General features: G+C 39.0%; 3 protein-coding genes across 8 annotated transcripts in view; 2 read left to right on the top strand and 1 right to left on the bottom strand.

Annotated features, from left to right (window-relative positions):
• Positions 1-6,678, top strand: part of LOC311044398 (H-2 class II histocompatibility antigen, E-S beta chain-like) — a 162,246-nt gene extending 155,568 nt beyond the window's left edge. Inside the window, exons 5-10 of the mRNA XM_084055942.1 lie at positions 625-894; positions 1,895-2,111; positions 2,644-2,711; positions 3,301-3,414; positions 3,957-4,016; positions 5,384-6,678. Of these exons, the coding sequence (XP_083912068.1) occupies positions 625-894; positions 1,895-2,111; positions 2,644-2,711; positions 3,301-3,414; positions 3,957-3,997 (710 nt within the window). The 3' untranslated portion in view covers positions 3,998-4,016; positions 5,384-6,678. The remainder of the gene's footprint in view (positions 1-624; positions 895-1,894; positions 2,112-2,643; positions 2,712-3,300; positions 3,415-3,956; positions 4,017-5,383) is intronic.
• The window catches only part of LOC311043212 (alpha-1-antitrypsin-like protein CM55-ST), a gene marked incomplete at its 3' end in the record, with an annotated part of 67,824 nt that overhangs the window by 7,243 nt on the left and 33,813 nt on the right, over positions 1-26,768 (bottom strand). The gene's annotated exons all lie outside the window — the stretch shown is intronic.
• The window catches only part of LOC311044397 (H-2 class II histocompatibility antigen, E-S beta chain-like), a 41,394-nt gene continuing 32,280 nt past the window's right edge, over positions 17,655-26,768 (top strand). For 3 of the 6 annotated variants that reach the window (XR_014600682.1, XM_084055939.1, XM_084055941.1), the window contains exons 1-3: positions 17,655-17,774; positions 18,821-18,904; positions 22,185-22,439. Coding sequence is in view for 5 of the 6 variants with exons in the window: in XM_084055939.1 (XP_083912065.1) it covers positions 18,838-18,904; positions 22,185-22,439 (322 nt within the window). In the remaining variant the exon portion in view is untranslated. Of the gene's footprint in view, positions 17,779-18,820; positions 18,905-22,184; positions 22,440-23,289; positions 23,563-26,768 lie in introns of all 6 variants that reach the window. The other 3 variants (XM_084055938.1, XM_084055940.1, XM_084055937.1) reach the window with 3 other exon arrangements.

The raw sequence follows: 26,768 nt of genomic DNA, 5'->3' as shown, positions 1-26,768 counted from the left end.
CTCAAATACTCTACTTAAGTCCAATTTTGAGGTATTTGTGCTTTACTCGAGCATTTCCAATTTCTAATACTTTTACTTCTACTCCACTAAATCTCAGTGGCAAATATTGTACTTTTACTCCACTACAATTATTTGAAAACTTTAGTTACTAGTTACATTGTAGATTTTGATTATTATTACAAAACATACAGTATCCACCTCAGCCCTATATCAGCTGTAAAATAGCCAATCTACAAAGTGTGACACATTGTGAGCTTGTAGATCTGCTATTTTCAAAAGATTTGTATACATTTGAAAACTTGAAATGGGACATTGTGTATAATGAGTACTTTTACTTTTGACACTTTAAGTACATTTTGATGCAAATACTTTTATACTTTTACTCAAGTATTTCAAATTCCAGACTTTTAATTGTAATAGAGTATTTCTACATTGCAGTATTGATACTTTTACTTAAGTAAAACATTTGAGTACTTTTTCCACCACTGAAGGCTGGTAGAGTGTGTTGTTACTGTTGTTTTATGGTTAATACAAAAAAATTGCGAGCATGTGACCCGCACCGCATAGTGCACCCCCCCCCCCCCCCAGCGCACCTTAATGACATTTTTAATTGTCTATTTCCAGATGGATATGTGTTCTATGTGGCTCACCACTGTGTGTTTAACTCCAGTGAGCTGAAGGACATAGAGTACATATACACAATGAATTTCGATGGTGATGAGTTCCTCAGGTGGGACAGTAGAGTAGATCAGTATGTTGGATACACTGAGCTTGGTGTGAAGAACGCAGAGCGCCTCAATAAAGATCCTACAGAACTGGCTGTGATGAGAGCAGAACGAGAGAGATTCTGCAAACACAACGCTGAGAGCGCCTACTCTGTTCTGAACAAGAGAGGTGAGCTGATCTCAGAGCAGCACTCAACACTCATCACCTCATAAACTATAACATGACATCATAATAAATTATTCTATTCAGAGATGATTAATGGTGTTGATCTGATCATGATTATAAAACATTACTTAATCTGCTGAGAAACATTTCAGATCCTCTTGTTTTATACTGTATCCTAACACACTGTCATGCAGTGGAAAAAGCAGATCTACAAGCTCACAACATGTGGTGTCACCATCGTACACCGAGTATAAATGAAACATATAGATCTATTTCTGAGTGTTTTCACCCTCATATAATGACCTGCCTAAAACAGAGACACCAGGATTGATGTTTTTAAATTAACTTTAAAAAGAACCATGCAGGCTAAAACACACCTCTATACACTTCATTTCACCACCTGATTTTATATTTTAATTATTGTCTTTACTAGTTTGTTTTTTATGTTTTTAATTACAATATTTTACAGGATTAACTTTGTTTCTACTCTTGTTCATTTGAGCAATTTTCATTAAATGATATTGCTGATTTATTGTTGTTTATGTAAAGCACTGTGTAACTGTGAATTATTTAATATGTTTAAATTACATTATATAAATGCATTCCATGTTGTAGAAAACGGTAGACTATTGTAGAATCTACAGTACTCTATGAAACGTTGTTCTCTGGTGCCATCTGGTGGCCAAACACTGACATCTACAGTTACAATTTACAATGCAGGCATTTATCAGACACTCTTAATCCAGAGTGATTTACAGTAAACAAGGAAAACACAAGGTAATACATCAAATGCATAGAAATAGTAATCTAGGATCATAGGTAAACCAAGAACCTATCATCAGTCTAAACAGTATAATATCAAATACGAACATTTGGCTGGTTGAAGACCAAGTAGCTTTCTGGATCATTATAATCATTCATTATCTTGATAATGACATTTTCCTATGACGGTTATATAATAATAATACTACTACTACTAATAATAATAATCTTATTTATCCAGTGGAGCCCAAAGTGAGACTGAGGTCAGAGACTCCCCTTCGTCGTGGTGAACACACTCACATGCTGAGGTGCAGCAGCTACGACTTCTATCCTCAAGTGATCCTGGTGACCTGGTGGATAGGTCAAGAACCTTTGACCTCTGGTCTCTCCTCTACCAACGAGCTGTCTGATGGAGACTGGTACTACCAGTACCACTCCTACCTGGAGTACACACCCAGGTACACACCTAACAGACACTATACATAGAAATACACAACTAACAGACACCTATACATAGAAATACACAACTAACAGACACCTATACATGGAAATACACACCTAATAGACACCTATACATACAGTATATTTTCCTTAAATAAAACAAGTGTTACTCACTTGCTGAAAATGGCCCATTAATTGGTAGGCTAATATTAAGTCACATGCACCCACGCGCGCGCGCGCACACACACACACACACACACACACACACACACACACACACACACACACACACACACACACACACACACACACACACACAGACACACACACACACACACACACACACACACACACACACACACACACACACACACACACACACACACACACACACACACACACACACACACACACAGGGATCATGCAATGTCTTCCACTGCCACATTGTTGTTGCTTCACACGCGGGGTGTGTGTGTGTGTGTGTGTGTGTGTGTGTGTGTGTGTGTGTGTGTGTGTGTGTGCGTGTGCGTGTGCGTGTGTGTATTACAGATCAGGAGAGAAGATCACATGCATGGTGGAACATCCCAGCCTGACCGCGCCTATCAAGATGGACTGGGGTCAGTTACTGTAATCTAGTGTAATCTACTGTAATCTACTGTATTCTACTGTACTCTACTTTATTCTACTCAAAATCAATACAAATACATTAAAACAACCTAAAAAAGTAACCATTCTAATAAGAAGGTCATGGTATCTTGTCTAGATGAGGTACATCATCTTTGTTTACTAATGGCTGCAGGTACAAAGACATTAAAAAAGTTATTTACTTATATAAATGCTGCATTAATATCAATGGTAATGGTCTAGTGGTTAGAGTGTCTGCCCAAGATTGAGAGCTTGAAGTTCAATCCCCGGCCGGGTCATTCTAAAGACTATCAAAGTAGAACCAAATGCCTCCCTGCTTGGCACTCAGCATCAAGGGTTGGGTTGGACGTTCAAAAATTTGCAAAAAGAATCTTGATTTTTCAAAAATATCAGATCTGCTATTTTTGAATAGTCTAAGTATAAAATAATAGTTATAGCTCAAATCTAAAATGACACAGATGATTTCATGTCAGAGTCAGTGAAGAACAAGGTGTTTTAATCTACTGTAATAATATAATTAATATAATATAATATAATGTAATATAATATTTGTATTGTCAGATGACTCCATGTCAGAGTCAGTGAAGAACAAGGTGGCCATGGGAGCATCAGGTCTGGTTCTGGGTCTGGTCTTGTTCCTGTCTGGATTCATCTACTTCCAGTGGAAGAAACGAGGTGATTAACATGTTTAATTAACATGTTTCATTAATTATTATACTACCAGTGGAAGAAACAAGGTGATTAGCATGTTTCATTAACATGTTTCATTAACATATTTCATTAATTATTATAATACCAGTGGAAGAAACAAGGTGATTAGCATGGTTAATTAACATGTTTCATTAACATGTTTCATTAACATGTTTCATTAATTAATGTAGCCTACTACCAGTGGAAGAAATGAGGTCAGATCAATAGAGGATCACATGACACAGAAATGCAAACAAACAAACAATCGTGAAGCCACAACCTAAACTGTTTTTTATTGGTTTGGAACCTTAACCGGTTTAGGCCAGTTTAGACGACCTAGTTAGAGGTCAAAGTGTGTTCTATGTTGTCACATGTGACCCTGATGACTGAGCCCTAATGTTGTTGTGTTGTTGTGTCGTTGTGTTATTGTGTTGTGTGTACATTTATGCATTTTATGGAGATATACACAATACAGTACATAGGATTTATTTGTTTGTCTGTTTGAACTGTCTCTCTTCTTCTATCAGGTCGTATTCTGGTGCCGACAACCAATGATGAGAATCTTTAGACTCCTCCCACACACCCAGGTTCACTTCCTCTTTCTTTTTACAAAACTTTTTTACATATACATTCATACAGTTTTAATGTATAAAAGTATATAAAACTAGAAAACATACACAAAACAACATGCTTGTGTACAGGGTTCCCACGGTCATGAAATTCCTGGAAATATTTTGAAATTAGAAAAACAGTTTTCCAGGCCCTGGAAAAGGTTTGGAATTAATCAAATGTTTTGGAAAATGTTCAATACTGTTAGTTTTCAAGATTCAAATTCTAAAATGGCAAAAGTAGCAGATCTACAAGCTCGAAACGCGTCGCTTCTCCCCGACGGCAACGAAATACATTGTTTTTGTCAAATATTACGTGAAAGACAGGTAAAATGTGGCAAAATGCAGTGCTACTTGATACGTCGTTAGCTTGTAGATCTGTTCTTTTTGTCACGTGACACCTTCGCTCGAGTCCGTCTTGGGCCATTGATGGCACACTGGTTTGGGAGTCTCATTATTGCACTGTATGATTTCTATAGTCCTGGTAATGGGGTAAAATACTTTGGAAAAGTTATGGAATAGTTTTGAAAATTCATTGTTAAAAATGTGTGGGAACCCTGTGTGTAAGAAGTGAAACAACTAGCTTAGTAAACCATTCCGGTCGCGTGAATTCACATTATCATGTGTCTTCTGTTTAATTTCTTATAATAATGAATCCAATAATCACATTTAATAATCAAATGATTTGTTGTATCAGACAACACTGATGTCAATAAGGTCAGATGGGGGGGGGGGGGGGGTCCTCTTGGTGAACTGTGTAGTTTGGACCATTCATCATCAATCAAATATAAACATGTTTTACATGATACGTCACACTGGGTGCATCCACATATGTACGTCAAGTTGTCGTACGGAAGTCGGAAGTCCCATCCACTCCCATATTAAGTTTTAAACCGGAAGTACCGTTCCGTTTTTTTTTTTAACGTGGGAGTGGACGGGACTTCCGACTTCCGTACGACAACTCGACGTACATGTTTCGATGCACCCAATGCAGCAACACTCTGAACCAATCATTTGAACACAACATGTAAGTGAACTGTACCCAATGATTCAGTACATTGAACACAACATTTAAGTGAACTGTACCCAATGATTCAGTACATTGAACACAACATTTAAGTGAACTGAACCCAATGATTCAGTACATTGAACACAACATTTAAGTGAACTGAACCCAATGATTCAGTACATTGAACTAAACATTTCAGTGAACTGTACCAATGATTCAGTGACTAATAATTTGGGAATGATTAATTACATTTTATAAGGGAAGGTTATTCTAAAGTGTTAACATGTTCACACAGTTAATACATTCTGATTCTTATCGGTTTATTGTCTTTTCACAGAACACCTGGGTGTGTTTTCAGAGAAGCAGAGAGTCATCGCTGCCCCTGGTGGAGAGAAGAGTACATACATGTGTGTCCATTCAGCCTTTAAATACTAAGAACAGCAGTAAAATGATGACATCATCAACCTTTTTCACAAATGTGTCCTTTATACAATTAAAAATGCTAATTATCTAGCCAAGGCTAACAAGAATTAGAATTTGGACTCTGTCCTTTCCCGTTGTTTCGACCAGTTCGACGTGGTTTTGAGGTGAGGTTATGGTTAAGGTTAGGTTTATAAACATTATCGTAATATTTCTGTTCTACACTATATTGAAACATTAAATAAATGATCACACACACAATCAGAGTTCTTCATAACATTGATATTAACATCCATCTGAATGGAAGTCAGTCAGCTATGTTTGGTTTGGTTTAATGGTTTGGTTTTATTATTTTATATTGACCATAAGTCATTTATTATGTAATAATTTATAATGTGTGATAATTCATGTGTTAAGATCATTATGACATCACTGTTTCCCTGTGATGGGTACCTGGACCCTCTAGGGTGGTCTGGGGTGATGGGTCCACCCAAATTAGACAAAGGTGGGCCATCACAGTCTATGAAATGTATAGGAAACACTGATGACATGTGTTAGGGCCCTGTGTGGCCTCATATTGTGTGTTTTAACCCTCTGAGTGTTCTCAGTGCCCCGTTTGGTAATTGGAGGGTGGAGTGGAGATTGGAGGAGTGGCGTGGTGTCTGGAGACACACCTGGGCTTCATCCTCAATCAGCCCAGCCAGCATAAAAGCCTGGGAGAAGCTCCTGGGAGAAGCTCCTCTTCAGTCCTTTAACCCTCCTTCAACTCCATGTGCTGAACCCTTTCTTTTAGTTAGTTGGTGTTTACTACTGTAGGTCTATATAGGCTGTGTGCCATACCTTTTACTGTTTAGTGCATAAAGGTAACTTTAATACTGTGTGTGTTTAAAGCACAGACACTTATTAGATAGGAAACTTCACTTCACTATGTTCCAAACCTTCACCTGAGTGTACAAGAGAAGGGAAGATTGGTAGGGGTGTGCCGCCATTTGTTTTGTTCCCCGTTTTGAGCCTGTTTTGTTTAGTTAGGGAGCCTAGACTAGTGGTTCTCAAACTTTGTCATGGCAAGGACCCCCAAAATGATATGTATTTGGCCGCGGAGATTGTAGGTCTGCTATTTTTGAATAGCCAAAGTATAAAAGGTTGAAGTGATTAAAATGATTGTGATGCTATATTAACACATTTTGCTGGTGTTTCTCTTGTTTTGGTGTAGTTTAGGTTTTCTTCAGGTAGGGTTGGAGTGTTTTGGCTTTGGCCACTCTGAAGTTTTGTGCTTTCTCTAATCTGTTTAATAATCCATTGTAGATTTAAGTTTGATCCTATTAATAAATTGTAAATTGTTTTCCGTTCCTCTGGTTTGTGATATTTTTTAGATATGTTACCCCTTTATAGCCTCTAGACCATATAAGGTCGTAACACTACTGTTCATTTATATCTTATATGTCGAGTAGGGGACTGCCTGTGTGTCTGTCTCCCTCTCTGTCTGTCTGTCTGTCTGTCTCTAACTGTCTGTCTCTCTATCTGTACATCTGTTTCCTGTACATTGTCAATGTCTTTCTCAGGTTTTTATCAGTTACTGTGCTTAGGTAGTCTGCCACAGTACAGCGTCTGTTTAGGGCCAAATATGTTTCTACTTTGTGTTGTGATTGTGTAAGTTCATTCCAATATAGTGATGTATTTATCTTTTTCTTTAGTTATAATGTGGTTAGGTCTAATCTTTAGTTATAATGTGGTTAGGTCTAATCTTTAGTTATAATGTGGTTAGGTCTAATCTTTACTTATAATGTGGTTAGGTCTAATCTTTAGTTATAATGTGGCTAGGTCTAATCTTTAGTTATAATGTGGTTAGGTCTAATCTTTACTTATAATGTGGTTAGGTCTAAACTTTAGTTATAATGTGGCTAGGTCTAATCTTTAGTTATAATGTGGTTAGGTCTAATCTTTACTTATAATGTGGTTAGGTAGATAGAAATGTTCGCTTTAAAACAATATATATTCAAAGATTTGCACACATTTTCATAATTTTTCAAAAATAGCAGATCTACAAGCTCGTAGCGTGGCACTCAGTGCCGTGCTACGAGCTTGTATATCTGCTATTTTTGAATAGCCAAATGATAAAATAATGCTTTTTATTTAGTTCAGTCTGCTCAGGCTCACTGCACTCTCATGCTGCTCTGTCTAACTACAGCTAGTCTCGTGTGGCCAGACTGTTGCCTCCCACAACTTTCAAATGTTTCCGGTCATACAGTCTGGGACTCAGAAGCTCTGATCATGATTAGAATATAAACCGGATGTGGAGCCTCCTCCCCACTTCCGTTTGGTCTTTACAGTCGCGCAAATTTATCCGAATATAAATACAAATCATCTAAGTATATTTAGCTTGCTGCTTAGCAGAAATGGAAATTAAAAAATAGCATGTAAATATGTTTTTAAATATATCTCGTGAACGGAAGTGCCAGTTTCCTCTCTCGGATTTGGGGAGGTGTAGTTCCAGACTCTATATAGCATTCAGAGATTGTGGAATAGTTGTCTGGCTACGCGAGACTAAACTACAGTAGACTAGCCTGGTTCCAGACCATAGACCCCGCCCACTCTCTGAGTGAACTGCAGCTTCAGTATGATCATCAGGCTAACAGCAGACAGTTACTTTTAATAATAATAATAATAACGTGCATTTTACAAGAGTGTGTCCTGCTACACAAACCATCATTGACTTAGGGCGGTTTCACACTATGGTTCCGCGTGCGCACTCCAGACCGCTCCGTTTCCGAGTGCGCTTGGCTGGCCAGCATTCACACTGGCCAAGTCTCTAACGCGCCCGAATACGCTTGCATATATACCCCCGATCCTATAGGTGGCGGCATGCACATAGTGCTTCGCCAGTGGACACAGACGTCATCAACTATGCGACAATGTTTGTGCTGGTCGCGCATAAATATAGGGTTGCCGCTGGGGAGAGAGTCAGGAGCGCACTAGACTGAAAGAACGAGCCCAATCGATGGTCTTGAAGGGCGGAGCCAAACCCAGGCGCTGGATTCCAGCGCCTGGGTTTGGAGCACTCTGATCGGTTAGGAGATAACAAGGTCCTAAGACCAGCGTTCCTGCAAGGTTCTCCCAGGCTTTTTTCTTTTGAAACAAAAAAAAAGGCATGGGTTTCCGAGGCTAGGAGCGCACTGAGCGCACAGCGACGCGAGCGCACAGAAGTCAAGGCACAGACTGCTGTGTTGTTGGCGCGCGTGTTGTTGACAGACAACGGATGCACGCTTATGAGAAACAACACAAATAAAACCTGGTGAAACACTTGTGTGCATTTGCGCAAGATGAGGATACAGGAATTCAGTCTAAATGTCCAGTTTACTAACCTTCACAACAACTACTACTTTTGTATTTGAAACCTTACATTTCTCTAAATATTATAAACTTTCACGACAGCTTAAGTACAAAAATATATAATTTATGAAAAGGCAACTAGCCTATACAGTGAAGTCGGACTGAATGACTGAAACCTTGTATTGTGAATTGTACTTCCATGTACTGTTTCTCATGTCTTACTAAATAAAGTAACGTCTTTTCTTTTTTTACTCTCTTTGTGTGGGGATTATCTGGCACATGTATGTATCTGTTATGAAAGAGAAATTGCATCATGAGTGAAACGGCTATAGTCCATGGGAAACCATAAACCTACGTAGGCCTACATCTAAATGAGTTATATTTACTTACAAATTTCAAATTACAAAGCCTTATAAGCTATATATTTCTGGGATGCATAGTAGCTGAAACTCCACAAGATATTCACAAGATATACTATTATACATATATATATATATATATATATATATATATATATATATATATATATATATATATATATATATATATATATATATATATATATATATATATATTGTTGCTGTCATTATATGGCCATGACACGGCCTCTCTTTCTATCTCGCGCTCTCATTCTATTTCTGTATGTAATGTTTTATATAAATAAATAAATAAGTTTTATATATAAATATTGCGGGTTTTAGCGCATCATCCCGCGGGTTCATTTGGTCATTTAATGATAAAATTAACCCGCGGGATGATGCGGTAAATCTTTCATCATCCCGCGGGTTCATTTTATAATTTAATGATGAAATTAACCCGCGGGATCCGGCCATGGTTGAACCCCTGTGGATTGATCTGCGACGTGTTTTTGTTGACTGTTTTTGTCGAGTTTATATACCGTCACCTATTACAAATAGCGGGCCACTTCCGTCAAACGATACGCTTGCTTTCACATTGCAGTGTACCGTCCCCGAGGACGCAAGAATCGCACCCGAGACTACCTCCCGAGGTGGTTTCGGGTACGGAACGGCGATCCGTTTCGGGGAACGATGCGCAACATTCACACTAGCGCGAAACCTGCCAAGCGGTCTCGAGTGCGCACCCAGGACCATAGTGTGAAACCGCTATTAATGTTGACATTTTGACCCTACGATCTCCAGACGTGGTGTTATAGGGAGCTAAATGAGTGACCAAGTACTGTGGCATGGTATTACTGGACCCCCAAAATGCATAAATCTACAATAAATTCAATCGAGGTCAGATCAGTGAATTGCTAAATTCAGGTAGTATTTGTATATCCCCACAGTTCTTTGAACACAGTGCTGGACCCAAAAATAATCAAGTGAAAAAGAAGGGAATGTTGGCACTAAATACTGCTCTCATGTCTTTTTATTTAACCAACAATCAGAACAACTTTTCACCCGTGTAGGGCTTCATCAGGTTGATGAACATGATGAAGCCCACATGTATGTATTTATATGTAACAGTTGTGGACCCCCAATGCTTTTACAATGAATTCAAATACAATACATTAAATATAGCTGCAAGCAGCGATAATACGGGGCCAGTGAGAGAGAGACAGACAGACATGGAAACTGGAGAGAGAGAGAGAGAGAGAGAGAGAGAGAGAGAGAGACAGAGAGAGAGAGAGAGAGAGAGGGAGAGAGAGAGAGAGAGAGAGATGGAAACTGGAGAGAGAGAGAGAGAGAGAGAGAGAGAGAGAGAGACATGGAAACGGAATAGATTGAAGAGAGACATGGAAACGGAATAGATTGATGAGAGAGAGAGAGATGGAAACAGAATGGATATCTCAACCTATTGCCATTAACAGGAATCGAACTCTCAACCTTCGGACTAGGATAAGGATAATTCCTTTTAACAGGTCGTTCATGAAAGTCCTTGTGGTCTTGTTTCCAATGAGAACCTGTGAGCAATTAGGGGTTAAGAGTCTTGCTCAGGGACAAATTTCATTTCATCGACGCATATGCTGGGATGGCCTGGAATCGAACCTGGGGCAACCAGGGCCTCTGGTTCCCTAGGCGTGCTCACTAACCACCCAGCTATGGCCGCCTTCTGTCATGAACCAAGCCAACACTAAGATCACTCGTTCACACACCATTTACCAATAGAGAAATTGTATGTCTCCTCGCTACCGAAAACAGTGAAAGCAGACAATCTACAAGCTCAGAAACACGTTGCTATCTGAAAAGTTTTGAGATTGTAGATCGGCTATTTTCAGAATGAAGTATGTCATACATTGAGAAATCGTACTCTCAAATAAGCATTTCAGGTTATCTTTACCATTTGCACATGTATTCATTGATACAGTCATGTTGTTTGCAATTCAACTTAAATTAAGTCTGCATTAAGTGAGGCTTGAACTGGCGACCTTGAGATTGTGAGGCACTCATTTAAGGGAGACGCCATTGGACCAACAGACAAGGAACTATGCAAAAGGAGATTACACAGATGATACAGTTTCACGCAAATAGCTGAAAAATCCTGGGTTTAAGTGTTTTTCAAACTGCTCAAAATTGCGGACAATCTACGGAAGGAGCTTACTGGTCAAAGCGATAGATGTGTTCCTCATGAGTCAAGGCACATGTGTAAGCAAGTTTCACGACTTTCGGCCAAACGAGGCATGACTTATGCCTGTTTAAAGTCTGCCTTTTCAAAAAATTGCTATAGCCAGGGTTGGGAAGTAACGGATTACATGTAACGCCGTTACGTAACGGAGTAAAAAAAAAACGTAACGGTAACGTCCTAGAGTACATTTTAAAATGTGTAATCTGGATTACAGTAACGGGGGTGTTGTAACGGGCGTTACAGGAGGGTTACATTCTCCCCTTCCCCTCATTCATTTTTACAAACAAGTTATTATAACACCAAACAACCAACCACCTGCAAGAGCGCACACTAGTCCGTACAGACCGCAATGGATTGGAGTTGAGCACAGCGCGCAGCTCTCTGTGTAAAGTCCCCACGGTGAGACTGGAGACAGCTGCGTCAAGAGCGGTGTTGCCAGACTTTGCGAGAGAAATAAGCAAATAGGTCTATGAAAACAAGCCCAAAAGAAGCGACTATAAAAGGCCACATGAGCACTTCAAAGCTATATATGTCGTCCATTAAACAATGTACATATTTATATATGTTGGCTATTTGAAAATAGACGATCTACAAGCTCACAACCGTTCTACCATTATTTACAAGCAACTTCAGAAAAATAAGCCCAATGTGGCTTATAATAATCAGACCAGGCAACACTGCAAACGGGGAGATAGATAGGAGAGCATACAGTATATTGAATTGGGGATAAATAATCGGTAGCACAGTCTCCTTTTAGGTCAAATAAAATGAGGCTTTTTATTTAAAGAGTAGCCTATGGGGTATAAATATAATTTTATAGGGCCGATTTCTTTGTAGACTATATAAATAAAATAAGTCTTTACTGTCTAGTCAATGTTTACAGGGTCACAGGCAGATTACATTCTTCCCTTCCCCTCATCAATTTAAAATAAAAACAAGTTATACATTATTATAACACCGTCACCAAACAATAAAATAATAATAAGTCGAAATAACAGCATGCATGTCGCATGCGACGACCCGTAGCGTGCCTGCGCTGTGTCGCTTCCTAGTGGCTGCTTCAAAAATCTTCCTTGGTGGCTGCCCACTGGAACTGTGCTGTGACTGTGAGCAGCACTGAACATGTAAGGGAAACTTCCAGAAGCACAACAATTTTCATCATGATGGCAGAGACACCGGTGCCAGTGCCACAAATTCCACAATGTGCATTTAAAAAGTGGAAGTATCAGAAGTTTTTCACGTTCCAGGCGGAGAACGTGAAAAACGTCACAGTCCTGTGTAAACTTTGCCTCCCTGCCCAGAAAAGTTTCTCCACAGCCAAAGATTCAACGGCGAATCTGAAAAAGCATCTCCAGGTAACTTCTTCCTAGTTAACGACCACGTTTGCAAGCTAAAACCTGTTTAAAATGTTTGCACTACGTTAGTAAGTGTGCTCACATTTATATGATATATCCTCCATGAGGTTGGAGGTGGTATTGCATAAACATTACCACAAGTGCAGTGTATTGATTGATACGTTTACTTAAGAAAAACATTTGAGTACTTTTTCCACCACTGCACGAGTGTTTCTTGTGGTAACTTGGCGCCCTCTATAGGACAGTCAAATTGCACCTCAATGGCAAAATAAATTAATAATAATAATAATGATAATAATAATAATAAAAAAACGAATACATTGCTGCAGAAATAATACACATTAGCCTACATTTTACTACATAATAATGGACTATTTCACAAAACCACATGCATACATCAGAGACAAGATGTATGGCTCTGATGTGAGTTGTTTATGGTGTATGTATGTGTGAGTGAATGTGTGATGTTCACTCAAAAAAGATAATTTAAATATGTGAATATATAATTATTTATTATGAAAGGGCATAGGGTGTCTGAAAAATAAATTATAAAAGTGCTATATAAATGCAAATAATAATAATTTCATTTTGTATTTTTATTTGGTCTATTTTTAATTTGCTTTATATTTCTCAGAGGAAGCATCAACGTCATCTGCAGATTGAAGATGCAAAGGGAAAAAGAGCCAATGATGATGATACCACCACCGGCAGTGACAGTGGGCAGACGAGTACAGCTGAGCAAGGGGGGGCCACCGCTCGTCGATCTCCCACCAAACAACCAAAGCTCCAGCTTGGGCATGGCGTGTCCCAAAATAAAGTCAGCCAACTTATATGTGAATTTGTGATCGATACTGTTCAGCCATTTTCCTTGGTTGAGGAACCTTCCTTTAAGAAGCTTATAGAGGGAGTCAGTGGAGGGAAAAAAGCCATGTGCAGAAAGACACTCACCAGTCGCATTGAGAGGGAATTTGGCAAGTTGAAACAAAGCTTAACCACAACATTTCAGAAAGCTACATATGTGTGCACAACAGCAGACCTATGGTCTGCACAACATCGAAGTTTTTTCGGCATGACATGTCACTGGATTGACGAAACCACATTGGAGAGGAGGTCTGCAGCACTGGCCTGTGCACGAATGCGTGGACAGCATACTTATGATGTCCTTGCTAAGAAGATCACTGAAGTCCATGCAGCCTACAAACTGGAACACAAGGTACGAGCCACGGTTACCGACAATGGGAGCAACTTTGTTAAAGCTTTCCGGGAATTCAGCACACCAGAAGAGCAGGCAGAAGCAGGTGATCAGGATGATGGAGTAAGGTAAGACGCAGCCGCTTTTATAAGCCAGTCAATCTTTTGTTTATTGTGTTCAGTGGGTTTTACACTCAAAGCCTGTAGCTGTAGTGTAGCCTATAGGAAAGATGTAGCCTTTACACTATTAATTTTACTTGTTGTGTCATTTGTTGCAAGGTTCTTGGATATGGAAGCAGCACTGACAATGGAGGGAGGCGAAGAGGGAGATGATGAGGAAGAGGATGTACCTCAATATCTCCTACCAGCTCATCAAAGATGTGCGGCCCACACAGCAAACCTGGTTGCCACTAATGAAGTGCCAAAGGCTGCAGCTCAAGGTGCATCCAGAAAAGTGTACCGAAGTGCAATGGGAAAGTGTGCCTCTATATGGAACAAGGCACACCGTTCAACTTTAGCTTCAGAAAAAGTGAAAGAAATTGCTGGCATGATGCTTGATGTTCCGTGTGTCACAAGATGGAGCTCTGAATTTAGAGCTATCACTAAACTGACTTCCCTTAAAGACGATCAGCTAAGTGATATCTGTGAACAACTCGGTGTGCCCAGGCTACACACACAGGAGATGACTTTTCTCAGGGAATATGTTGATGTGTTAGAGCCACTTGCTAAGGCTATTGATATGCTACAGGGGGAGAAGAACTGCTATCTCGGCTTCCTCAATCCAACCATCACAAGTCTCAAGACCCTTCTGTCTAACAAATTGGCACATGTCACCTATACTGCTCACATCATTAATGCAGTCATTACGGCACTGGACCGTCGCTTTGGTCAGATGCTGAGCAGCCATGAGGCAGAAATGGCAGCAACCACTACCCCGAAATTCCGGTTGACTTGGCTCCCTCAGGAGAGGAAAGAGCAAATGCTCCTGACCATGATCCGAGAGGCAGAGGAGCTACAGGAACCTCAAAGCACACCGTCTGCAGAAGAATCTCCTAGCCCAAGCTCTGAATTGGAGGACGAGGATTTTTTTGTGTGTGTGAAGAAAGCGAGCAAAGGACCAGGAACAGCAGAGGAGGAGATGCGGAAGTTCCTTGATGAAACAACGCTCAAGACCATGGATAGCCTACATGACTTCCCTTTGGCTAAGCGACTTTTCATCAAATATAACACAACCCTCCCCTCTAGTGCTCCTGTTGAGCGTCTCTTTAGTTATGCTGGAACCATTCTAACTTCATCTCGCAACAGGCTGTCTGATGAGCACATGGAGCAACTTCTCCTTCTTCGTTACAACAGAAAGTTTTGCCCAGACTGCCCACAGCTTACTTTTGATTGACTTTTTCTAATATTATTTGTGGCTCTCTTTTTCGTTTCCTCTTTACAGTGATGTTGTTCCTGCATAAAAGCCTTTACTCTTAACCTTAAACTGATCAGATGGTTTGGTTAAAGGGACTATAATCTAAAGTGTCTTTCTTTTGTTCTGATTGTTACTAGGTTCTGATAGTAACTTGGTATATTCTATTTATTTTATCTAGCCTGCCTATGTATAGCCGTAGGGAATATAGTCTGTGCCTGTAATTTTATTTATTTGTATCTATTTTATTAGGTTTTATTTATTTTTTGTAAAGGTCAAGTTAAAATGAGGATTTCTATTTAAAGAGTAGCCTACGATATAAATATAATTGTATAGAGCTGAGTTCTTTGTAGACTATAATGAGTCTTTACTGTCTAGTCAATGTTTTAAACTCATGCCATGTCTATCTAAATGAGTGTCAGCCAGGAATGTCAAAAAGAGATTTTATTTGCCACTTTGACCACACATGGATGGAGTTGTTGGTTGTCAAAGTTGTTGGTTGTCTAACAATCAAAATGGTTCTGTAGGTTAAGATGCATTTTCTTATGATCTATTACTAGTCGACACAATGAGTCAATGACTAATGTAACTGTTCAGAGAGGTCAAATTCTTAACAATTAAATGACCTTAACCATATTTCTGTTGTCCTTATCTTAATTTCATAGGCTCAACATTCTTGTCTATCAATGGTAAAACTTGTATTATCTAATTAAATAGAGTTTTGCTTAAAAGTAATCCAAAAGTAACTTGAAGTAACTATTAGTTACTTTTTAAATGGAGTAACGGGATTACGTTACTGACTACATTTTTTAGCAAGTAACTTGTAACTGTAGGGGATTCCTTTTTAAAAGTAACCTTCCCAACCCTGGCTATAGCGCCCCCTTTTGGCCAATTGGAGTAAGATTGGTTTCAGTGATATTTGGAATGACCCTGTACATTTCTGCAAAGTTTCAAAGAAATGTGAGTCTGCATGTATGTTTTAGGCACAGATGAATAATTTTCATAAAACTGTAATAGTTAAAATCTATCTCCTCCTGGGATTTTTGAGCAATCTGCACGAAACATTTCACACTTGAACTTTGGACCTCTGCCTACAAAAATTTCCAACGGATTTTCCATAAGTGAAAAAATGCAGAAGTTAGGAGCCAATGACTGTTTTTCATATAATTCAAAATGGTGGGAGATCTAAAGGTCAGAGGTCAAAAGTCAGAGGGTGAAAGTTGTTCAGCATGAGGAGACGCATATGTATATCCAAGTTTCATGGCTGTAGGTCAAACAGGTCATGAGTTGTACCTGTTCAAAGTTGGCATTTTCAATTGAGTGCTATAGCGCCACCTTTTGACGAAAGATTGTGAGAATTTTTTTTGATCGTTTTTCATGACCATCTACCATATGGCCGAGTTTCGTAAAAAGCGACTGCACGGTCCAGCCAGAACTGCGAAAAGTGGCAGAAGAAGAAGAAGTGACAGAATACTGCCAATAACAATACGGTTCCAGAGCAGAGCTCTGGCCCCGTAATGATAAAAACCAGTACCACCACCGAGTGTTATGGTACTTCTCCCCATGATACCACGTACATTAACCCATTCAATACAGGAACGCATCTGTCTCATTTTACATTTCTTTGGCTATTAAAAAATAGCAGATCTACAAGCTCATAGCGCGGCACCGAGTGCCGCGCTATGAGCTTGTAGATCTGCTATTTTTGAAAAATCTAGAAAATCTGTGCAAATCTTTGAATATATTTTTAAAGCGAACTTTTGTAACCCAAACTTTGCTTCTGGGGGTCCCTGGAGTATGTTGCTATATCAGTGGTGCTCAAACCTTTTCCATGTCAAGGACCCCCAAAATAATCCTATTTGAACTGGGGACCCCCAAAATAATCCTATTTGAACTCGGGACCCCCCAAAATAATCACATTTGAACTGAGGACCCCCCAAAATAATCACATTTGAACTCAGGACCCCCCACCCTGAAAAAGAAGAATTGTAGGAGTTGAGTCGTTACATTTAGTTTGACTCAGTTCGCACAGATAAATAGATCTACATGCTCTAAAAGAGCTTGTAGATCAGCTATTTTCAAAAATCTTGCTCTTTCTTATATTAATTGACAATTTGGCCAAAGTTTGCCCAGTTTTTAGTATAGTTTGTTGATTACTTATGAAGCAGCAGCTATATACTGTTCATGATATGTGCAATAATCCACACTGTCATCTTTCTGGAAACAGATGATGTAACATCATATCTTTAATCTGATTGGCTGATTATTCTAAACTACAGAACGAGTCCTCCTTCATTCTCTTTCAGACTCCAGAACTTCTCTTTCAGTAAACATCTGTTTATTCTCATCTATTAAATTCAGTTCAGTTTTGATAAAGATTACAGCCACCCTCCTCATCCTCTCCTCTGTACTTCATGTCAAAGCGATCCCAGGAAGTAAGTACATTATATTTATGTTATTGTATAATGTATACATTTATATCTACTGTTATTAAATAAAAACAAATATGAACAATGCACAATACAAACAAATGACACAGACACAGACACACACACACACACACACACACACACACACACACACACACACACACACACACACACACACACACACACACACACACACACACACACACACACACACGTGATTATAGCTGTCAGTAGGGGGGGCAAAGATTTTTTCGGAGGGGGGAGACACAAGCTGGAACTCTGTCTGACTGGTATTATTTAACACTATGGAATTGTAAATAATTAACCATATTCACATGGTGGCCATTTTTCCATTTTGCATTGAAGAAACGGGGTGACATTTCATTAACTTAATAGCAAAATGGCCGCCGTGTGAATATGGTCTTCAGAGACCACACCCCCTTGTCACCCTGCATAATAATACATATGTGCAGGGTAGACCAGTGGAGTGCTCCAGCATTTTATTTGGGGTTTCTCTTCTGAAGTGACCAGATATTTTACTTTTTGCATAAGGTAAAGTATGTACACAAGGTTAGACATAAGGTGCATAAGGTACAGTATGTACACAAGGTTAGACATAAGGTGCATAAGGTACAGTATGTACACAAGGTTAGACATAAGGTGCATAAGGTACAGTATGTACACAAGGTTAGACATAAGGTGCATAAGGTACAGTTTGTACATGAGGAGACATAAGGTGTATAAGCAGCAGCTATATACAGTAGGCTACCACTGTTGGATTATGTGCAATAATCACCGCTGTCGTCTTCCAGAAACAGATGATGTAACATCATATCTTTAATCTGATTGGCTGATTCTTCTGAACTAAAGAACGAGCCCTCCTTCATTCTCTTTCAGACTCCAGAACTTCTCTTTCAGTAAACATCTGTTTATTCTGATCTGTTTATTCTCATCTGTTTATTCTCATCTGTTTATTCTCATCTGTTTATTCTGATCTGTTTATTCTCTCATCTGTTTATTCTGATCTGTTTATTCTCATCTATTAAATTCAGTTCAGTTTTGATCAGTGATGATGAAGATTACAGCCACCCTCCTCATCCTCTCCTCTGTACTTCATGTCAAAGCGATCCCAGGAAGTAAGTACATTATATTTATGTTATTATATAATATATACATTTATATACTGTAATTATACACAACCAAATATGAACAATGCACAATACAAACAAATGACATGCACACACGTACGCATGCGCACACACACACACACACACACACACACACACACACACACACACACACACACACACACACACACACACACACACACACACACACACACACGCAAACATATGCACGCACATGCACGCACGCACGCACACAAGCACACGCACGCGCACACACACACACACACACACACACACACACACACACACACACACACACACACACACACACACACACACACACACACACACACACACTCCTTTTACTACCTGTATATACAGTATTGAATCTTGAATGTTGGTCCAGATATATAAACATTAAAACAGATGTTATGAACTGTTGTTGTGACATCATGAAATATGGAGAATATAATATAATACATCATGAAAATGAGGGTTTTGTGCAGAGGGAGGAGGAGGGGCCTATTATAGAACCCTGGGGATTCCAGAAACCTCACATCTCCATATTTCATCATACAAGAGTGTTGCACACATATGGTTGTACATTTTATACCTCTTTACTACTGCTGCTATGTATAATATACTATTTTAACTGTTAAAGAAATGTTACACCGTGTTGGGCTTATTTTACTTATTTATTATTGTAAAGTATCATTTATTATTTATTGGTAAAGAAATGTACTCGAAAAGTACCAAAAGTAGAAGTAGTCATTATGCAGAATGTGATGTTTCACAAGTTATCGTCTAACTCTAAAATGTATAAAACACTTTTGATAAAAGCAGATCTACAAGTTTACAATGCCTCGCATAGCGACGCATTGTGAACTTCTAGATCTGCTATTTTCAAATGCCCAAAATATATATAGAGCTGAAGTGGGTATGTATGTTTTGTAATAATAATCAAAATCTACAAAGTAACTAGTAACTAAAGTTGTCAAATAATAGTAGCCTAGTGGAGTAAAAGTACAATGTTTGTCTCTGAGATGTAGTTGAGTAAAAGTACAGAAAATTTGAAGTAATCAAGTAAAGTAAAAAAAAAAATCAAAATTGTACTTGAGTAAACCGTGCGCTGCGCAGTGCGCACGGTAAACGCTAATCAAGGACGACACGGAGACGTCGGGTCCTGACGAGCAGACGCTGTGGTGGGCGGGGCGTGGAGACGGAATACAAGAAGACTCACCTCAAGACAAACTCACCTCAACTGAAAAAGGAATACTCACCTCGGGGGTAGGAACAGTCACCCCGGGGGGTGGGTAAACTCACCTCAGGACCTGAGAAAACTCACCTCGGAACACTCACCCCGGGGGTAGGAACACTCACCCCGGGGGTAGGAAAACTCACCCAGAAAAACTCAATGGTGTAATGTACAGTGAGTTTTTGTTTTGTGGGTGGGTTTAACCTTTCCCCTATACACCAAGTCTGTATGTTTAAAAAAGGCACATCTACCGGCTTGTGAGCTTTCCTTTTTCACAGAATGCTTTCATAATGAGACACGTTTAATCCATACTGGATTAAATTCTGTCTTTGAAGGTATAGAATTACCAAATTATGTCGTTCAATGATATATTTGTGTTTAAAATACACACACACACACACACACACACACACACACACACACACACACACACACACACACACACACACACACACACACACACACACACACACACACACACACACACACAAAGAGTAAGGCATCAAAATGTACCAAAAGTAATATTTCTAAAAACTAAAGTTCTCAAACAATGCATGTGTGCAATGCAATGTTCTATGCTGTTATCATTTATACCAGCAAAGTAGTAGGTAACTAAATATCCTAGGTAAAAATAGGGAAAAGTGTTTAATGCATGTTTTACAATAGTGAAATGTATATCTAATAGTAACTAAAGTTCAATAATGCTTACTATAGTGAAATGTATATCTAATAGTAACTAAAGTTCAATAATGCTTACAATAGTGAAATGTATATCTAATAGTAACTAAAGTAACTAAAGTTCAATAATGCTTACCAAAAGCTTTTCTCACAAATGTGTTCACACAGAAAACAAAACATTATACCTGTGTTTTATCTTCACTGGAGTTTTTCTTCATTTTTCTTTGTTAAGTAAGTATTTGTTTGCATTATACACATTGGAATGTTCACTTTTCTGATGAAATCTACCTTGTATTTAAAGCACTTTAATTAGCTAAATGTAATTTAACAACATACATTGACATTGGAATGTTCATTTCTCTGGGTTCCTACCTTTGTTTGTTTGTTTGTTTGTTTGATGGGGGCACAGGAGTGAAGGGGAGGAGGGGGGTTGACCACTTAACACTAATATCCCATTCCACTTAATGATTCATTGTTTGATATCTAATAGGTGGATGGGGCAAGGTGTGGAGCTGGAGACACATAGCAAATGACCATGCTATTTGCTATTTGCATTCCTTGTTCACTTTTCTGATGAAATCTACCTTTCATTCATTCTGTGAAAAAGGAAAGCTCACATTATGAAAGCATTCTGTGAAAATGGAAAGCTCACAAGCCGGTAGATCTACCTTTTTACCTTTTCTGATGAAATCTACCTTGTATTTAAAGCACTATTTAAAGCACTTTATTAATTCTATACCTTCAAAGAAAGAATTTAATCCAGATATGGATTAAACATCATTATGAAAGCATTCTGTGAAAATGGAAAGCTCACATTATGAAAGCATTCTGTGAAAATGGAAAGCTCACAAGCCGGTAGATCTACCTTTTTTTAAACATTGGGGTGAGTATTCCTACCTCTGAGGTGAGTCTTCCGAGGTGAGTTTTCTCAGGTCATGGGGTGAGTGTTCCTACCCCCCGAAAATCTTGGGGGTGAGTATTCCTACCTCTGAGGTGAGTCTTCCGGGGTGAGTATTCCTACCTCTGAGGTGAGTTGGTTTTGAGGTGAGTCTTCTTGATACCGTGGAGACGTCACACTAGAAATCTGACATGATTTAATACCTGGGTTGTTGTGACATCATGAAAAACATCACTCCGTATGAATTACTTTCATAATAAAAATAAATAAATAAATACATAAAAACATTTAAATCTGTTTCAGTGTGAATAAAACGTTTGACAGGAAGCTACTTTTAATATCCAGCCTTTCACTTCATATAAGAACCAAACATGATTGTTTAACATGATGATTATGTGTTATTGTCACTGTGAAGAAGTTTGTTGTTGCATTTAATGTCATCTTTGTTTTATTTCCAGTGTTCCATGAGCAGATTAAAGTCATTGGCTGTTCAGACACAGTTAAAGACTCATATAAAGAGTACATGTTTGCACTGGATGGTGAAGTGATGGTGTACGCAGACTTCAACAAAGGGAAGGCGGTGGAGCCTCAGCCTCCGTTTGTAGATCATATCACCTGGACAGGAGCTTATGATATAGCTTTGGGTGATCAGGCGCTCTGCAAAGCCAACCTGGACACCATTCGCACTGCCTTGAAGAAACCACCAGTGAAAGGTACATGAATACTATTAACACAATAGTTATTAACTAAAACGGTTGAACACACACACACACACACACACACACACACACACACACACACACACACACACACACACACACACACACACACACACACACACACACACACACACACACACACACACACACACACACACACTTTAATGTATATTTGGATTTTCAATTAAAAGACATGAATCATTTCAAAATCCAAGATAATATGATTAACAGTTACCATCAAAATAAAACATCTACATAACATAACAAAATTAGGCCTGGGAGTCGATTATAACAATTAATCTAATTCATTAGAGGCTTTGTAATGAATTAATCGAAATTAATCGCATTTTAATCACAACAATATTTTACCTGAGAACAGTGAGAAGCATTTTTTTCAAATGGATTTTGGTATACGTCAAGTACATGTACTTAAATACTCTACTTAAGTACAATTTTGAGGTATTTGTGCTTTACTCGAGCATTTCCAATTTCTAATACTTTTACTTCTACTCCACTAAATCTCAGAGGTAAATATTGTACTTTTACTCCACTACAATTATTTGAAAACTTTAGTTACTTTGTAGATTTTGATTGTTATCACAAAACATACAGTAACCACTTCAGCCCTATATCGGCCATTTAAATAGCCGATCTACAAGCATGACACATTGAGAGCTTGTAGATCTGCTATTTTCAAAAGATTTGTATATATTTGAAACTCGAAATGGGACATTTTGTATAATGAGTATTTTACTTTTGATACACGACGGGGGGATGCACGACGCACCGCATCGTGCATCCCCCCCAGCGCACCATAATGACATTTTTAATTGTCTATTTCCAGATGGATATGTGTTCTATCGGGCTGACCACTGTGTGTTTAACTCCAGTGAGCTGAAGGACATACAGTACATACAGTCAATGAATTTCGATGGTGATGAGCTGAACAGGTGGGACAGTAGAGTAGATCAGTATGTTGGATACACTGAGTTTGGTGTGAAGAACGCAGAGCGCTGGAATAAAGATCCTACATTCCTGGCTGGGATCAGAGCAAACCGAGAGGCACGCTGCAAACCCAACACTGAGCTCTACTACCCCCGTGTCCTGAACAAGAGAGGTGAGCTGATCTCAGAGCAGCACTCAACACTCATCACCTCATAAACTATAACATGAAATCACATGATTCTATTCAGAGATGATTAATGGTGTTAATATTGATCATATAATAATTATTACATATTTCTTTATCTGCTGAGAAACATTTCAGATCCTCTTGATCTATACTGTATCCTAACACGCTGTCACACAGTGGAAATAGCAGATCTAATATTAATAATAATAGACCAATTATTTGTTTACCAACATTGAGACTGGACGCACAGGTGATTGTTTCACGCAATCAATTCTCAACCTGTTGTTTTGGGGTGCAGCTGGTTTCAGCACACCCCAACCCCCTCTAACCTCTAACCCCAACCCCCTCTGTGTGTTGGCTGGTGAGGCGAGTCCTAGCGAGACCTGATAGAATGGGTGCGTACTGGTTCTTATCAGTGTGACGTAGTCTGTTAAGGGGTCTATACATCAGACTTATATAGCGCTTTTCTTAGAACCCAAAGTCTCTTTACAAAACAGCTTAAAAACAAATGTATTAGGAGTAAAAAAAAAAAAGAAAAACGTTAAAAGGCTAAAAACAATAAGCTAAGACCCAGTGGAAGAAAGAGATGGTTGGTTTGGGTTAGGCATAACCTAACTCTACAAGCTCACAACATGTGGTGTCACCATCTATACCGAGTATAAATGAAACATATTGATCTATTTCTGAGTGTTTTCACCCTCATATAATGACCTTCCTAAAACAGAGACACCGGGATTATTGTTTTTAAATTATCTCTAAAAAGAACCATGCAGGCTAAAACACACCTCTATACACTTCATTTCACCACCTGATTCTATATTTTAATTATTGTCTTTACTAGTTTGTTTTGTATGTTTTTAATCACAATATTTTACAGGATTATGTGTATTGTTTAGTTTGTTTCTACTATATGATATTGATTGGTTTATTGTAGTATATGTAAAGCACTGTGTAACTGTGAATGATTTGATATGTTTAAATTACGTTATATGAATGCATTGTTTTCTACAACGTAGACTATTGTGAATCTACAGTACTCTGGTGCCATCTGGTGGCCAAACACTGACATTTACAGTTACAATTTACAATGTAGTCATTTATCAGACGCTCTTAATCCAGAGTGATTCACAGTAAGCAAGGAAAACACAAGGTAATACATCAAAAGCATAGAAATAGTAATCTAGGATCATATAGGTAAACCAAGAACCTATCATCAGTCTAAACCATTGGTTCTCAAAGTGGGGTACGGGGACCCCCAGGGGTCCTTGGGGGGATTCCAGGGGGTCCGCAGTAAAATGTGTTAAAATAGCATCACAATAATTTTAACCACTTTAACCTTTTATACTTTGGCTATTCAAAAATAGCAGATATACAAGCTCATAGCGCGGCACCGAGTGCCGCGCTATGAGCTTGTATATCTGCTATTTTTGAAAAATCGTGAACACTTTGAATATATATTTTTCATTTCATCATTCAACATTTGTAAGTCAAATATTTGCTTCTGGGGGGTCCCTGGAACAAAATATTTTGCGATGGGGGTCCGCGGCCAAATACATATCATTTTGGGGGTCCTTGACATGAAAAGGTTTGAGAACCACTGGTCTAAACAGTATAATATCAAACAAATAAATAATATATACATTAAAACTATCCAAACTATAGGATGCCAGGTCTACAATGAACCTGGCATCTGTCAACATAACATGATATCTGAATTACATTTTAAACTTTGCATAAGACTGCAAGGTCATCAAGGATAGGTCTAGTGCTACAGTCTTCAGATTATGGTAGTAGATTGGGAGTGAGTCTGCAGTTCTAACTGCAATGGGGAGTTTGTTCCACGGTTTGTTTTTTCCAGGGTGTTTTAGAGAAGGGAGAAGAGTCTAGGACGTGTGGAGCGTTGTCCAGGGTGTTTTAGAGAAGGGAGAAGATTCTAGGACGTGTGGAGGGTGAGGGGTTGTAGGGTTGGATCAGGTTTGAAGATATGGGGGTGTCATACCTTTGGTTGCTTTGTAGGCCAACATCAGTGTTTTGTACTCTGTGAGGGCAGCAACTGGGAGCCAATGGAGGGAGAGGAGAACGGGGGAGAGCCGGGAAACATGAACATTTTGGCTGGTTGAAGACCAAGTGTGTTGCAGCTTTCTGGATCATTTGGGTCTTATTTGGATGCTATACGATTATTAATGATAATGACATTTTCTTATGACGGTTATATAATAATAATCTTATTTATCCAGTGGAGCCCAAAGTGAGACTGAAGTCAGAGACTCCCCCTCGTCGTGGTGAACACACTCACATGCTGAGGTGCAGCAACTACGACTTCTATCCTAAAGTGATCCTGGTGACCTGGTGGATAGGTCAAGAACCTTTGACCTCTGGTCTCTCCTCTACCAACGAGCTGTCTGATGGAGACTGGTACTACCAGTACCACTCCTACCTGGAGTACACACCCAGGTACACACCTAACAGACACCTATACATAGAAATACACAACTAACAGACACCTATACATAGAAATACACACCTAACAGACACTATACATAGAAATACACACCTAACAGACACCTATACATAGAAATACTCACCTAATAGACACCTATACATACAGTATATTTTCTTTAAAAATAAAACAAGTGTTACTCACTTGCTGAAAATGGCCCATTAATTGGTATGCTAATATTAAGTCACATGCACCCACGCGCGCGCACACACACACACACACACACACACACACACACACACACACACACACACACACACACACACACACACACACACACACACACACACACACACACACACACACACACACACACACAGGGATCATGCAATGTCTTCCACTGCCACATTGTTGTTGCTTCACACGCTGTGTGTGTGTGTGTGTGTGTGTGTGTGTGTGTGTGTGTGTGTGTGTGTGTGTGTGTGTGTGTGTGTGTGTGTGTGTGTGTGTGTGTGTGTGTGTGTGTTACAGATCAGGAGAGAAGATCACATGCATGGTGGAACATCCCAGCCTGACCGCGCCTATCAAGATGGACTGGGGTCAGTTACTGTAATCTACTTTATTCTACTGTAATCTACTGTAATCTACTGCATTCTAGCCTACTATATTCTGAATTATTCTACTCTAGTCTACTGTAATCTACTGTATTCTACTGTACTCCACTTTATTCTACTCAAAATCAATACAAATA

Source organism: Gymnoscopelus microlampas (assembly GCF_963454915.1).
Source record: "Gymnoscopelus microlampas genome assembly, chromosome: 4".
Classification (NCBI taxonomy): domain Eukaryota; kingdom Metazoa; phylum Chordata; class Actinopteri; order Myctophiformes; family Myctophidae; genus Gymnoscopelus; species Gymnoscopelus microlampas.
Note: the sequence above shows the minus strand (reverse complement) of the source record. Positions and strands in the feature narration are given on the sequence as shown.